This window comes from Gossypium raimondii, chromosome 9 (assembly GCF_025698545.1).
Source record: "Gossypium raimondii isolate GPD5lz chromosome 9, ASM2569854v1, whole genome shotgun sequence".
Taxonomy (NCBI): Eukaryota; Viridiplantae; Streptophyta; class Magnoliopsida; order Malvales; family Malvaceae; genus Gossypium; species Gossypium raimondii.
Window position 1 is genome coordinate 23,669,642 of NC_068573.1, and position 14,825 is coordinate 23,684,466.

The window sequence follows — 14,825 nt, forward strand, 5'->3', positions numbered from 1 at the left end:
TTTAATTATTTACCGGAATGGTCCATTTTCCGCGAAATCGCGTCCACGTCAGCGCTATGTCAGGGTACACGCCAGGAAATCGCGTCCACGTTGACGTGGAAGGAAATCGTGCCCTCTAGGGACGCGATTTGTTGACGTGGCATGAAACGATTTATGTTTTTAGCTTGAAAACTTTGAAAGGCCATAACTTTTGGCTCGGTTGTCGATTGAGGCGATTTTTTGATTTGAATAACTTTTGAGATCTCTGCGCTAATGCAGATTTTCATTAAAAGATCCTTTTGCCCTAAATTTTGATTTTTTGGTTTAAAATTGAATTTTGAAACATTCAAATCATTATTTTCCTTATTTATTTGAAGTAAACAGGATCTTTTTACAAAATTGTTTCATTTATTTGAATCTTTTTGTACTTGTTGCATTTATTTTTTAATCAATTAATGGGCTCATTTGGTAAATTTTTAAAAATAGGGTTTTTTGGTATTTTACCCGTTAATTGATTAAAAAATAAATGCAACAAGTACAAAAAGATTCAAATAAATGAAACAATTTTGTAAAAAAGATCCGTGTTTACTTCAAATAAATAAGGAAAATAATGATTTGAATGTTTCAAAATTCAATTTTAAACCGAAAAAATTGAAATTTAGGGGCAAAAAAAGATCTTTTACGACGAAAACTGCGGCAAACCGCGACGGTTTGCCAACGCGTAGATCTCGAAAAGTTATTCGAAATAAAAAAAATCGTCTCAATCGGACAACCGAGCCAAAAGTTATGGCTTTTCAAAGTTTTCCAAGCTAAAAAACATAAACTGTTCATGCCACGTCAGCAAATCGCGTCCTAGAGGGCGCGATTTCCTTCCACGTCAGTAAGTCGCGCTGACGTGGATGCGATTTCCTAGCGCGTACCCTGACATTCGCTGACGTGGACGCGATTTCGCGGAAAATGGACCATTCCGGTAAATAATTAAATAGTTGACCCATTTCGGTAAATTAAAAAAAAAAGCTTTTATTGATAAATTACCCCTTGATTGCTTCATATTTTTTAGTAGGAGGACTTGCTTCTTTTCTTATTGATAATACAGGGACCGGGTGGATACTTTCACCAACTTAAGTTTATTATATGGAAACTTGGCGAACGTGGCAGACATTCAGTCGCCTGTAAAATTATATTCCATGACAGCCCTGTCAGTTTAGGAAAGAATTGCCTCCAAACTTTTGACATTTTGCTAACGTTCCCGCCATTTTCTCCCCTCGTATCATAGATGAAATGTCCCTACGAAATGTTCAACCAAAAAACAAAAGAAAAAAAACCTTGAAAAGTTGGGGGAAAAAAAACCTTTTAACCCAAAGACCCAGCAACAGTGGGTAAACAATGGGAATCAAAGATCTGCTTAGATTCATGAAACCTTTCATTGAACCGGTTCACATCAAGAAATACGCTGGCAAGCGGGTATTTCATTTTATTCTCTTTAGCTACTTCCTTTTTTCTTTTGCTTCTGTTTTTCGTTCCTCTCAAAATATATGCTTTTGTGCAAGTTTTGCAGGTGGGTATTGATGCTTATTCATGGTTACATAAAGGAGGTATTTTTGGTTCATTTCTTTTTATTTTTTTACTAAAAGAAAAATTTGTAAGTGGAAATGAAACGAATAGGCAGAATTGATTTTTGCAAAAAAATTGCAGCGTATTCATGTAGCATGGAGATTTGTTTGGATTCAAACAGTGAAAAGAAATTGCGATACATAGCTTACTTTATGCACAGAGTCAATTTTCTTCGTCATCATAAGATAACCCCCGTTGTTGTTTTTGATGGTGCAAATATTCCCTGCAAGGCTGCCACTGAAAATGAAAGATACAGGTTTGTTTAAATGGCTTTAAAGACTAAATATTGCATTATACTGAGAATGTAGCTATTTCATAATAGTAGCATGGTTTTGACTCTAGGAGGAGGAAAGAGAACCGGGAACTGGCAATTGCTAAGCTTAAAGAGGGGCATATTCAAGGTGCAACTGAGCTTTTCCAGGTTTCATTTTATCTTCGTTGTGCCTTTAATCCAAGGTTTTGAACTACTCATTAGCCCATATGCATTCTTAATTTGTCTCTTATTTAATAATGCATGTGCATTGCTAATGTTTGGTCCTTTCTCATTTGATTCTATTGAAATTTCATCTTGAGAAAATTCTTGCACTGTTAAGCACCCAGGAATCGATACCAAAATATTGGAAAAATGAATTAAAAACTTATAGGGTGCCAGAAGGTTAATATAGCAAAGAAGAGGGCAAATAATTTATAGAGTGAGAATAGTAACTGATAACACTATAGTTTTGGCAATCCAAAAATTAGAAATATTGTAGTAACAGAAGAGAAGGGAAGCTTAGACTGCCAGAGTGTTAATGTAGCTCCTTGAAACTCAAGGCATATGGAGATTATATAAAAATTACTTCGGTTTTATTAGATTTTCCTTGAAGATTATAGGATGGACCATTGCTTACGCACCTTGTAGTACTGAATGCTACTCTTGGAAATTTACTGAGAAATATTTAGATCCTGTCAAGATTGCATGAGAAATATGAAGTAAATTTTCAGTACTGATTCTGGCCACTGCAAATAACGATTCACTTATTTAGACTTCTCCCGGGATTGTATGTGAGTATGACCAATGCCTGTCTGTTTTTGATCTGGGTTTGAACTGTATAATCAGGCCATTTTAAATGGCTCATCAATCACTTCAGTTTAGTACTTTAAAGTTTCATATTGAGTGTCATTTCTCCTAACATCAAGGGAATATTTTTATTATTGTTTGCTTAGATTTTGCATGATTTTTTGTTTTCTACTAATTCTGGCATCTTTATGGATTATTAATTAGCTGTTAAAATTTGTGGTCTCATTGTTCTTTCTTTGTCCATCTTGTAGAGAGCAGTGAGCATCACTCCAGCCATGGCAAGTCAATTGATTCAGGTATAACATTTTTAATACAGATTAGTAAGGCCTCTGCATTTTCATATCATTTTCTGTGACTTTTTCTCATCATAAAAGTTTAGAATATTTCTCATTCCTGTTCCATTTACATCCTTTCCAAACTTGCATTGTTACTTTTTCAGATCCTGAAATCAGAGAATGTTGAATTTGTGGTAGCTCCATATGAGGCTGATGCACAGCTAGCATATTTGGCCACTCTTGAGGCTGAAAAAGGTGGAGTTGTGTCAGTGATTACAGAAGACAGTGATCTAATAGCATATGGTTGTCCAACTGTAAGAACTTCTCCAAAACTATGATATGGTGTGCTGATGGAGGTCTTCTGCTCTCCTGATGACTTCTGTGTACTTTGTTGATTATCTGAGTTGTTGGCTTTATCTTTGTTTTCATACATTTTCCATTAACAGGTCACATTTAAAATGGACCGTTATGGCAATGGAGAAGAACTGGTTCTGTCAAAAGTTTTTGATTCTGTATCCAGTAAACCTTCCTTCAGAAGTTTTGATAAAGAATTGTTTACAGGTAACCTTTGTTTTGACTCTTCAAAGCTATGCTCTTTAAGTTTACACGTTATTTAAAGCCTAGGCTGTCCAGAATATAACTTTCACGAGAATCAGGTTAGAAACATCTAATTAACACAAATCAAGAACCTTAGCTCCATCTTGGTATAGGTGAGCTCTTTTAATTAGTTGAACTGGTTCAGTTTCTTGATGCACAATCAGTTGTTTTCCACTAGTATTGTAGAACTAGAAAGATCTATCTACTATTTTTGTTGAAACAAATAAATGTTCTCGTCGTTTGACTCTAATAAATGCATTTGGACTCAAATTTAGGTTACCTAATGACATTTTACAGGTATGTGTGTCCTAGCTGGATGTGATTTTCTTCCATCTGTTCCTGGAATTGGTATTGTAAAGGCACATTCCTTAGTTTCCAAGTATCGGAACTTAGACCGTGTAAGTAATTTCTACATGCTTCTAACCAACAACTGCTGTGCTATTGAGTATTTCAATGTGGTTTGCATTTGACATTTGAAGATAAACTGCTGTTTCTAGGATTTAAATCATGGTGGAAATTGAATCTTGTATTTGATGAGGTCGTTTCTTTAATTGAGCATTCAAAGATCTCTAAGCTTTGGTGAAAGCTGCATCTTGCTTCTTAAGCGTGCGGGCAGAAAATTTGGAATGGCTAATTATCTATGAAATTTCACTTGTGCAACCACTAACAATCATTTAAATAGAGATATTTTTGAATAATGGTGATGCTATTATTTCTTGAGTTAGTCTAGTATGAAGACCTTCAATCCGGAAACAAATTGAAAGGGAGCTTTTATTTTCAAAGGATGTCCGTGCATGTACTTTAGTTTGGAAGCATAAGCAAGAGAAATTAGCTAATAAGGAAGAAAGTAATTATCGCTCAATCTAATGGCATTTCATGCAGAAAAAATATAGTGACCCAGAAATAAATGGAAATGTTTTTTCTTTGTCTCTAGAGCATGAAGCTGGCATGTCATTTGCATAATGTTAAAATTGTTGTTCCCACTGATGACAGTATCTGGAATTGATATTCCCATTAATGGCAGCTATACGAAATTTTGTTTTTGAAAATCTATATGATGTATATAGTCATGTCATTATTGTTTAAAGTCTATATTTTGTTGATATATATATATTACAGGTTTTATCAGTTTTGAAGATTGAGAAGGGCAGTCAAATGCCAGAAGATTACACCAAATCGTTCAAAGAAGCACTTGCAGTTTTTCAGCATGCCAGAATGTTTGTAGGCTGGAAATAGAATTTCTTCATTGATTCTTGGCTTGATTTTATCAACTTATACTGTTTTCTTTCAATTTTCTTTTGCAGATATGATGCTGAAATCAGGGAGCTGAAACATATTAAACCTCTTACAGAACAACTTCTGCAATATCTAGATGAAGGGCTTGATTTCCTGGGACCGTATCCTTTTTTTTTCTTCATTTCTTCTATTTCTAATTTACAATGCATAGAAAAAGTAAAAGAAGGAAAAGAGGCAGAAAATAGAGAACAGCGTAAACACATGGTAGGTGGAAGAAATAGAGGAAATTGAGAAAGAAACTGATGCGACCAAGAGGTGAAATTATTTGCTAATATCTAATACATAAGTTTCAATTATCCTAACGTGAAAATATTGCTAAAACTACGAGTTGATGGCATGTAATTTTTCCCTTGACCAAGTAAAAATGGTACCAGAAAAATCCCTCCATCAGTGGCAGTTGCGATTGCTGAAGGAAAGTTAGACCCCACTACAATGGAGGCCTTTGACTGTAATAATATAGAGCCTGCTAAGTTTCAAAATTCTGTTGAAACTACTGATAATTCCAGACAAGCAAGCTGCTTCATGGTATTTTCTTCACATAAAACCAGAGAAAAAAGGAAGACAGGCAAGTTCTTTAAACATACTTGACATCTAATGCTAGAGAAATGTGTTCATATAAATGTCTTATACTAACTTTTTATAATACAAAGTTTCTTGTTTCAGTGGAATAAACTTGATGTACCTGCATTTTGAGAGTTCCCATCTTATTTAAAATGGAATATCCATAAAATATTTACAGTGAAAATTAAATTGATCTCACTTTGAAAAATAACTTTTTTTTCAAGGCTTAATTTATTTGTTGATATTAGTGGTACTTAAAATCTTCTTGTTCTTGCAAAATGTTGCGTTTACTGAATAACAAATTTTATATGCCAAGCTCATGCATGTATAATATCTGTACATAATGGCAGCCAAGAAATTAGAAAGCTTTTATTTATGTGTTTTGTGCTGGTATGATTTTCTGGTAGCAGGTACAATGAGCATGAAGCAAGTTGTAGTTTCAACTGAAAGCAAGTATTTTAAAGATGCTGGACTGGAGAAATTAGCATTTCCAGTAAAAACCCGTCCGAAAAATGAGAATATGGTTTTAGAGGAAACTCCATTGAAGGTTCCAAATAATAACCCTTTCAAGAAAAGAAAATTTGATGAAATGACTGAACTAGTTTCATCAAAAGGCGAAGATGAGAAGTTGGAAATGTCATGTGTTTTTCCTGATGATAGTCAATTGACATTTCCTGACAATAGTAGTTTAAGTGATACCGGGAAACTTGAAATCTCTAATCAGATAGATAGCATTGCTGAACAAATTTCAATGATGAGTGAGGTAGAATGTTGTGAGACCTTGTGCATCAATATGGGATCCCAAGAAAGTGTCAGCTCTAAACCAAACAGAGTGTACAGTGAAAGAAAAAGAGGTCAAAATGTCAAGCTGAAGAGCAGTAATTGCAACAGGTCAGGGACCAAGAACACTATTTTGAACTTCTTTGCTCGTGTGTGATCATCCTATCTGTTTAATTCAAACAAATGATGCCACATTGTCATCTGTACTCTTTAACCTGTATACTAGTTGGAGCAATTTATTATGCAGATATCTTATTAGAGATTACTAGAGCGATGAACTAAGAAGCATTAGTATGCTTTTATTGACTAAGCCAGGAAGGAAAGAACATACTATGGGAGGACTAAAGCATAGGAATGGCCTCACCATACTTGGTTTCTTCCATGAGCACTTACTCTACATGACTGTAACATAAACTCTGCCTGCTTAATGTTTTTTCCGAGTAAGAAGCTGTTTGAACCAGTAAGCTGACATCTTTGGGTACCTCTGGAGGGTAGAGTAATCAACATACACAATGCCAAACCTTGAAGTGTAGCCTAATCTCCATTCAAAATTGTCCAGCAATGACCATGCAAAGTAGCCAATAACGTTTGCTCCGTTGTCGACTGCCTTTTTCAGTTGAGTCAGGTAAGCCTTGTAGTAGTTCATCCTTGTAGTGTCATGCAATCCTTGAGCAAGTGTCACGTTCCCTGGATCATCCATGCCTATAGAACCAAAAAAAAAAAAAAAAAAAGAGAAAGAAAAGAAACACTAACCATATGAGATTCAAATCAACAGTACACTATGAAATTTAATTAAGTTAAACTAAATCATACCATTCTCAGACAAAATTACAGTTGGATTCCCATACTTTTCCTTTATATACATCAAACATTTGTATAATCCCCAAGGTACATTGTAGAGCCAAGGAGAATATGCCTGCAAGCAATAAGATAATCATATCAAATGAATTCAACACCTATTCTGCGGGAGCCAATATCCCCAATGTGATTTCTCCTAGACTTACTCTTGGACCAATTGCCACTCCTCTTTTTGCATCTGCACAGATGACAACAGTTCAAGCCTTAGAGCATATGCATTAGGATAAAACTAATTGCATTTCCAAACAACAAGCCGAGTGTCTTACAAGCAAATCCAGCATTCCAATCTTGCTGATAGCCTGGAACTTTTGGTTTAGACTGATGTGGGTCATATATATAGTAAGTAGTATACTGGTTAATGCCCACAAAGTCAAATGATCCTTTCACCATCTTCACCTCTTCTTTTGTGAACTTGGGTAGCCTGTTGCCCGCGATCACTTGCATTGTTCTTGGATACTCTCCATATACAAGGGGATGGATAAACCTGAACAAGTGCAAAAGGCAGTATATTACAAATTCATTGAAATATATAGCAATGATCTGAAATCTGTAATTTTCTTTTGTGCTTTTTATTGCTCTTTAATGCAATGATATATGAGATTACAAGTTTTGGTTCTTCCATGTCAAGAATGAAGGGACATGGTCACACTTATTGCTCTTTGAGCTAAATATGTATATCTTGCTATTTAGACCCTTACCATCCAACATGAAAGTCTATTGCTCTTTGAGCCGCATATCTGTCAGCTTTTGATCTAGTAAGAGGTTCGTACCAAACAAAATCCAAGAGAATTCCAATCCTTCCCTTTTGTTTTTGCTGAAAATGCATGCATTTGTCAGTCAAGATTAAGCATTCGATGTGCTCTAACGGTTCAAAGCAGAGATACCAAATCATTCATCCTATCTTATTAGCAAAACAATGGCTCTTACTTGGTACTTTTCGCGGTATATCTGTGCCGCAGCTGCATGGGCTAAAATCAAATGATGTGTTACGATGTAAGGCTCGGTTCCGGAATTGCCCGCCGTACAATATCCATATGGTTTGGAGCATCTTCCAGGAGCAAAGAAGCCATTATCATAGCCGAGTGCAGCAACTACTCTGGGTTCATTGAATGTCGTCCACTGCTTCACCCTGTCTCCATAGGTCTTGAAACAAAAGTCCGCAAAATCAGCAAAATCTTTCCTGAAAATCATAGAGTATTTATCAAAATTTTAGTCATATTATTAGGTTAATATGTAATAGCTTAAAACTACAAATCCAGAAATCCTAGTTCCACTACTGAGCAAAATGAAAAACTCCATAAAATATACAGGAATAAAGAAAAATGAATGATTTTAAATATTAAATTCAGAAATATTAATAAATTTAAAAAATCTTTAAAATGAGAATATAATTAAATGTATGACATGATGGTTCATACACTGATTGGTAACTCAACCACCCCATGTATTTCTTCTCAAGTGCTTCGGGAAAATCATAGTGATTAAGATTGACATAAGGAATGATGCCTGCAAAGTAAGTCCAAATATATTAGATATTTATAATGATTATTAGGTATCTCTTTATATTGTTTCAATACTAAACCAAAATTACCTCTTTTTAGCAAGTAGTTGATTAGGTTGTTGTAGTATTCAACTCCCTTCCAGTTTACCTTCCCAGTCCCATCTAAGTACAACAAAATGATGAAAAATTAAATTTATTCCCTGTCATGAAAACTTATGTTATTATATGGTAAAAGTACCATAAAGGTCCCTATACTAGTAGTCAAATTGCATTTTACCTTTTTTACTTAAAAAATAGACAAATTAGTCCGTGTACGTTATATCAAAGAGTAAATTTATCTTTTTCGTAAAAAATTTCATCCTTTTATACTATTAAAAACTTGAATGACTAACAGAACAACAAGGCAGTGATGCTCGGTGTATCTCATGTTGATGTACATGGACCGACTTTTAATAGTAGAAATGGATGAAATTTTTAACAAAAAGACCAATTTACTCTCTGATCTAATATACAAAGACTAATTTGCTCATTTTTTGAGTAAAAAGATTAAAATACAATTCAATTCTTAGTACAAGGACCTCTATGATACTTTTACCATTATTATATACAGGCGGATGAATTAAAACACCTGGGAAAATTCTGGTCCACGAGATGGAGAATCTATATGCATCAAAATTCAGTTTTGACATAAGATCCACATCTTCCTGTTAACAAATATTCACATTTCACATTACAACTCAACAAATGTTTTGCTGGTAGAACCATTTAAAGATGGAATTAAAAATTAGTAACCAAAAGCATTTAGCTTTCAATGTTTGTGCATATAATACAAAGTTTTCAAGTAAATTATTTCCTCCGGGTGAAGGTGTAGGTGGGTAAAAATGTTTAACAGAGTACCTTGTAGCGATGGTATTGGTCCACGGTCACATCAGCCGTGCCATTATTAGCAACAATCCCTGGTTTTTACGAGTACAAACTCATCAATAATTATCAAATTTCTTTTCATTAGGATATTCTTTTTTCCAAGTTAATTTCTGAGCTTCCTAAACATTTTTCAAGTTAAGATCTATATTTGAAAATTATTCAAGAGACTAAGTTAATTTCTGATATATCTTTAGAAAATATATGACAAAAAGTCTAAACCTCTTAATAATTAACTTAAATAAATTTAAACAAAACCATACTTAATTTACATTAGAAATTCAGTTGATTTGAGTATGTAAATAGATACATAGTAAAAAGCTCAAGCAAAATACCGGGAGTTTTGATGAAGACGTCCCAAATGCTGGGGCCACGACCATCACCATGAGTCATGCCTTCAACTTGAAAAGCCGATGCTGCTGTTCCGAACAGAAACCCCTTCGGAAAAGCCTCTCTGCTCAGCCCTCCCGTATCAAACTTCACCGTCTCCGGCTGCTCAGTGGCCGCTGCGCCGTGGATGCAAATGATGAGGGCCACCCACCAATGCATTTGGACTCTCATTTTCTACAAGCTGTTGCAGTAGAAGAAAATAGTGAGAGAGAAAGAAAAGACAGTGACTGAAGTCTACTGACTGAAGAGTGTAAGGAGGAGCCACAATTATTTATACATAAAAACTAGGTATAAATTAAACGGATTTGCTACTGCAACTTATCTTCAATGCATGCACTTTTCCTTTTTAAAATCTAATTTCTACTAAAGGGGGGAGTTCAAGGATAAGTTAGCGTTTACGGGATGGGAACAGATATTTTTATCAAAATTAAAAATTTCCTAAATAAAATACCCCACAAGATGTTCCAAAATAGAACAAATTTTAAAAGAGGGAGGGAAAATCGATTTTCCCAAAATTGATTTCAATGTTTTTCAATAAATTTACTAATCTCAAAAGAATTTTTCTAGGAAAAAACAAAAATAAAATGTGATTGGTGTTTGACACAGTCAACAAGTCAAGTCAAGTATCTATTATACAAGTCAATAAAATAATGTAAGAAGTAAAATTTATGTAAATAAATCGATTTGGCGCAGCGCAATTTTTAGGTGTTTATACTCTTTAAAATTTTAAATTTTCCCTTTACTTTATATAAAATTTTAAAGTATAATTTTTTTTCATATTTTAAATAAAAATTGAAAATTATATTTTTAAATAAAATTATGAAAAAAATCATTTCCTATGGTTTGCGAATCAACTAATTTTTTACCTCTCACCGTACTAATACACCAACTAGTTTCAAGTTTGATTGGTGGGTCTAGTCCGGTTTAGATAACATTGAATTTTAGATTTTTTTTAATTTTTAAAATCATTTTATATTTTATATTGCAAAATTTTAAAGAGTTTTTATTTTTGTAACTTCTTATTTTTAAAATAATATTTTTTATTATTTGTGATTGACACTTGTTACTATTTTTTTGTTTTTTTTCCTAAAAAATTTATTCCTTCAAAATTTGTTTTATTGTGGAACATATTGTGGAGGGTTTTATATTGGAAATTTTAAAATATTTTTATTCTTTTTGGTGAAAAATCTCACATTTGTCTCACCTAAATTGAGGTATAATAGACGTGGCATACTCTTGAGGTAGAATCTAATGAATTTGTAAGACTACCACTAAGCAACTAAATGAAATAAACTAAATATCTTTTTAAGAAATACAAAATCATAACATCTTGAACATTCAAAGTCTAAAATTGTCAGTATTTGAATATCTTGCATTCACGAGAACTTGTAAAATATTAAAAGAAAGAATGAGCACAATTACTAAGTAATCGATATTCCCTTCAATTGGGTTAAACAATCATAAAAAACAGTTAGGCCAAAATGTTAGATTAAAGTCGAGTATAACAAAATTTTCCTAATCCATTGTAATTCAAAATCAAATTTCATATTGTAAACATGTATAAACCATAATTCATCTCCTTTAACAAGTTATGGCCAACGTCACCCGGATGTCCAAAATAAGAAATCATAATTATCCTAGTTACATGGGTCAAAAACCACAATTATCTCGATTAAAATCAATTTATAAGAAAAGAAAACATGTTGGCATACCCAATGATTAACCCTCATTGGTGGGATTGAAATAGAATGTATTAGAAGCAAATTCGGTAATATAAAAAAAAGTAAATTCCCCATCATGTATCTTAAATGCACAAAAACATATTCAATGTTTTATCTAATAACATGTTTCTTAAAATATATTCTATATACCAAAACACAATTCAATAGCATACTTCTCAAAAATATATCATGTAAATAAATGAAAGCATAAATGATGGAATTTATTAAAGTCAATTCAATCAAGCAGTCAATTTTCAAGTACAAAAGATTAGTTAACTTACGACAAATTTTTGGATGGGATCTAGGCTTTTATGGGCTAAGATGTCTACATAGAGTTCAAATAGTTATTTCTTAACTTTGAAACACACTTTGAATCACTTGATTTCAAGTTTGGGAGCTCAAGTTATGACTGTTTTAGTAAATACTACATGAGCAAAATTTATGGAGAGGATTATTATTAAAAATTACGAGTTTTAGGCTTTAATTTGAGCTTAAATTATTATATATGAGCCTGATTATTGTATATATTAGGTTTTATCATTATTTATTTGAATTTTAGGATATTTTAAGCATTTAAAGTTGTAAGTTTTATGTTTATTAGTCAATAAGAAAGTGTAGTTCTACTAAAACCACTTATTGTTTATATTAATTAGAGTTTTATTATACTTAAGAGTTTTATTTTTTTATGTAATTAGCTACCCTATATAAATGTCTTTTCATTATTCATTATACACATACATTGATTCATAAATTTTAACTCTTTGAGTTATTTATCTTCGTTAAATTTCTCTTTTATTTATTTTAGAATTAGGTTTTCTTAGTTTTCTCTTTGAAGTGTGGGAGAACTCTTCACCCTCCAGTTTACTAGGGTTCGACCTTAGGGGGTTGGTTAGAGCCATTTGTGGAGCTTGTTGAAGATCATTCTACAAAGGGTTTTATAGGATATTTACTTTTCATCACCATTGGTTTTTTTAATTGAAGCTTTGTTCTTTAAAGGGGACAATCTTTCCATCATCCATCTTATTTTTGTTTTCTTCCATTCTTCATCCTTCAATTTACCAAGGATTATTTCTTGAAGGGTTGATTAGAATACTTAATTGAATTTTTTGGGGTTTATGTCTCAAAGGGTTAAATTGAAAATTTATCCATCTATCCATCAATTAGATCCAAACTTTTTTTTAGTCGAACAACTTGAATACGATTTTCCTCTACTGATCCCGTATCAATAAATTCCCATAACAAAAGTATAATTGTTGCAATTGAAAAACCATACTTGCATGCTTAACTCGCTTTTTATAAAATGTAGACAAATGACATATATTCTGTTAGGGATCGACCCGATTAAACAACAAGTAGCAAAAATAGCAGAATAAATTGAGAAATTGAACACACAAATTTAATGTGGAAAAACCCCTTCAAAAGGATAAAAAACCACAGGCAAAGATAATTTTACTATAATGGCAAAAGAATGAAGAGTACAAAAGATGGAGATGAAACTAAACCCCAAACCCCGAAAACAAAGAACCCTCAAAACGTAAACACAAAATTCTCTAAATGTGTTATGAGTTCTAATCTCAAAATGGGGTGTTATTTCTAAGGTTGTAAAAGAGCCTATTTATAGGCTAAATTCATATGTCAAATAATAATAAAATAATCTAAACTAACCAGTGTTTGATTGAAACAAATAAACAGAGTTTAACTAGAAGATTATTTCTCAAAATAGGAGTCATACTTAACAAATCTCCACCTTGACTCATATTTCTACAACGCCATCTTTGCCAAAGCCCGCCACGAGCCTATCTTGAATTATGCAGGGAATTAATTGAGTCGAATCTGTGCTTAGAAACTGGAAGACTTCTAGCCTTCAACTTGTACACTACCAAATCAAAACTAACCCGGGTCTGATTTTCACGAACACAATGCCCTAACTTTTCAAAACCTGCATCCAAAAGAGAACCTCTCTTCAATGAAACGGTCATACATTTTTCCCTCCTATGACCAAGTTGCCTCCGCTCCAAACAAGTTGACTTCGACTCTATAACGGACGAGGGACGTTCGATTTCACCGGTCACTGTAGAACCTTCCAGAATATAAAGACTGCCAGTTCTTTTACCTTTTAACAAAACGAGAGCTCCACGAGATACTTTAATGTCGCTTGACTCGATGTTGATTTTGCATCCTTTCAAGTCTAAAATACTCAAGAAGATAAGATTCTTTCGTAAATCAGGTACATACCTGACATCTGAGAGTGTCCTAATCGTCCCATCGTGTATCCTAATTTTACCAGTACCAATACCAATTACCTTACTAGATGAATCGTTTCCCATGCGCACAACTCCATCTTCAACCGAACTGTATGTGGAGAACCATTCTTTATTGGGACACATGTGGAAAGAACTTTCCGAATCTAGGATCCACTCGGACGTGAACTTAGAGTTATCGCTCGTTAACACTAACAAGAAATCATCACCGCTTTCATCGATCAAATTAGCACCAGTTACATCTTCCTCGTTACTCTCAGCAGCTCTTTTATTTTGCAGTTTATAACAATCTGCTTTGACGTGACCTAACTTTTTACAATAGTGACACCTTTTGTCTTGTTTCTTTGACGCCATCAAAACGGAAGCTTGCCTATCTGCCTTACTATCCAAATGAAGCTCATTTTCGAGTTTGTATCTACTTAAGAAATGACCCTTCACATTTTCAAACGAAAGTTTGTCTCTGTCATAAATCAGGGTCTCTCTGAAAGACTTGTATGAAGGGGGTAAAGAGCAAAATAATAGTATAGCTTGATCATCATCATCAATATGAACCTCAACGTTCTTTAAATCATTTAAAAGAGTAATGAATTGACTGATGTGATCTGTAAGAAGCTCACCTTCGTTCATGCGAAACGTAAATAGACGTTGTTTCAACACTAAACGATTAGTGAGGGACTTAGTCGTATAAAGAGTTTCTAACCTTTTCCACAAGGCGGATGAGGTCTTCTCCATCAATACCTCCTGCAATACCATATTCGCGAGGCACAACTAGATTGCAGACAAGGCCTTTTCATCAAGCTCTTCCCATTATGTTTTATTTAGATTCTCAGGCTTTTTCTCGGTAACAACCTTTTTCAAACCGGATTGAACTAGAATTGCCATCATCCAAACTTGCCACATATTGAAATTTGTCTCACCATCGAACTTCTCAATTTCAAACCTTGTTGCTGCCATATCTGAATGGCCTGATCTATGAAAATTAAACTAGCTCTGATACCACTTGTTAGGGAT

General features: G+C 33.6%; 2 protein-coding genes across 4 annotated transcripts; one reads left to right on the forward strand and one right to left on the reverse strand.

The window, feature by feature from the left end:
- Positions 1–1,276: 1,276 nt before the first annotated feature.
- LOC105798639 (exonuclease 1) lies at positions 1,277–6,427 on the forward strand. Of its 3 annotated transcripts, none has more exons than XM_012628766.2 (12): positions 1,277–1,443; positions 1,538–1,574; positions 1,675–1,849; positions 1,936–2,014; positions 2,905–2,949; positions 3,093–3,242; positions 3,375–3,489; positions 3,823–3,923; positions 4,645–4,742; positions 4,830–4,922; positions 5,196–5,386; positions 5,793–6,427. In XM_012628766.2, exons 1-12 carry the CDS (start codon positions 1,366–1,368, stop codon positions 6,317–6,319), a joined length of 1,689 nt encoding a protein of 562 aa, XP_012484220.1. In that variant the 5' UTR covers positions 1,277–1,365; the 3' UTR covers positions 6,320–6,427. The 3 variants fall into 3 exon arrangements, with proteins under 3 accessions (XP_012484220.1, XP_052476818.1, XP_052476819.1); XM_052620858.1 differs by having other exon boundaries at positions 1,304–1,443; positions 1,530–1,574; XM_052620859.1 differs by having other exon boundaries at positions 1,304–1,443; positions 1,530–1,574; positions 1,936–1,994.
- Positions 6,428–6,436: 9 nt separating this feature from the next.
- LOC105798640 (beta-glucosidase 44) lies at positions 6,437–10,250 on the reverse strand. Its single transcript, XM_052620860.1, has 12 exons — positions 10,110–10,250; positions 9,778–10,013; positions 9,419–9,477; positions 9,150–9,225; positions 8,612–8,683; positions 8,439–8,526; positions 7,948–8,200; positions 7,719–7,834; positions 7,287–7,504; positions 7,167–7,198; positions 6,976–7,078; positions 6,437–6,864 (listed from the first exon to the last, which is right to left on the reverse strand). The coding sequence occupies exons 2-12, from the start codon at positions 10,001–10,003 to the stop codon at positions 6,587–6,589; spliced, it is 1,521 nt and encodes a 506-aa protein (XP_052476820.1). The 5' UTR covers positions 10,004–10,013; positions 10,110–10,250; the 3' UTR covers positions 6,437–6,586.
- Between the last annotated feature and the right edge of the window lie 4,575 nt (positions 10,251–14,825).

Excerpts from the sequence above, each read along its gene's own strand:
- LOC105798639 (XM_012628766.2), top strand. The coding sequence starts at position 1,366 with ATGGGAATCAAAGATCTGCTTAGATTCATGAAACCTTTCATTGAACCG. Across the intron at positions 3,490-3,822 it reads TGATAAAGAATTGTTTACAG|GTATGTGTGTCCTAGCTGGA; the intron begins GTAACCTTTGTT and ends GACATTTTACAG. Across the intron at positions 4,743-4,829 it reads GTTTTTCAGCATGCCAGAAT|ATATGATGCTGAAATCAGGG; the intron begins GTTTGTAGGCTG and ends TTTCTTTTGCAG.
- LOC105798640 (XM_052620860.1), bottom strand. The coding sequence starts at position 10,003 with ATGAGAGTCCAAATGCATTGGTGGGTGGCCCTCATCATTTGCATCCAC. Across the intron at positions 8,201-8,438 it reads TGGTTGAGTTACCAATCAGT|GAAAGATTTTGCTGATTTTG; the intron begins GTATGAACCATC and ends TATGATTTTCAG. Across the intron at positions 6,865-6,975 it reads TGTAATTTTGTCTGAGAATG|GCATGGATGATCCAGGGAAC; the intron begins GTATGATTTAGT and ends TTGGTTCTATAG.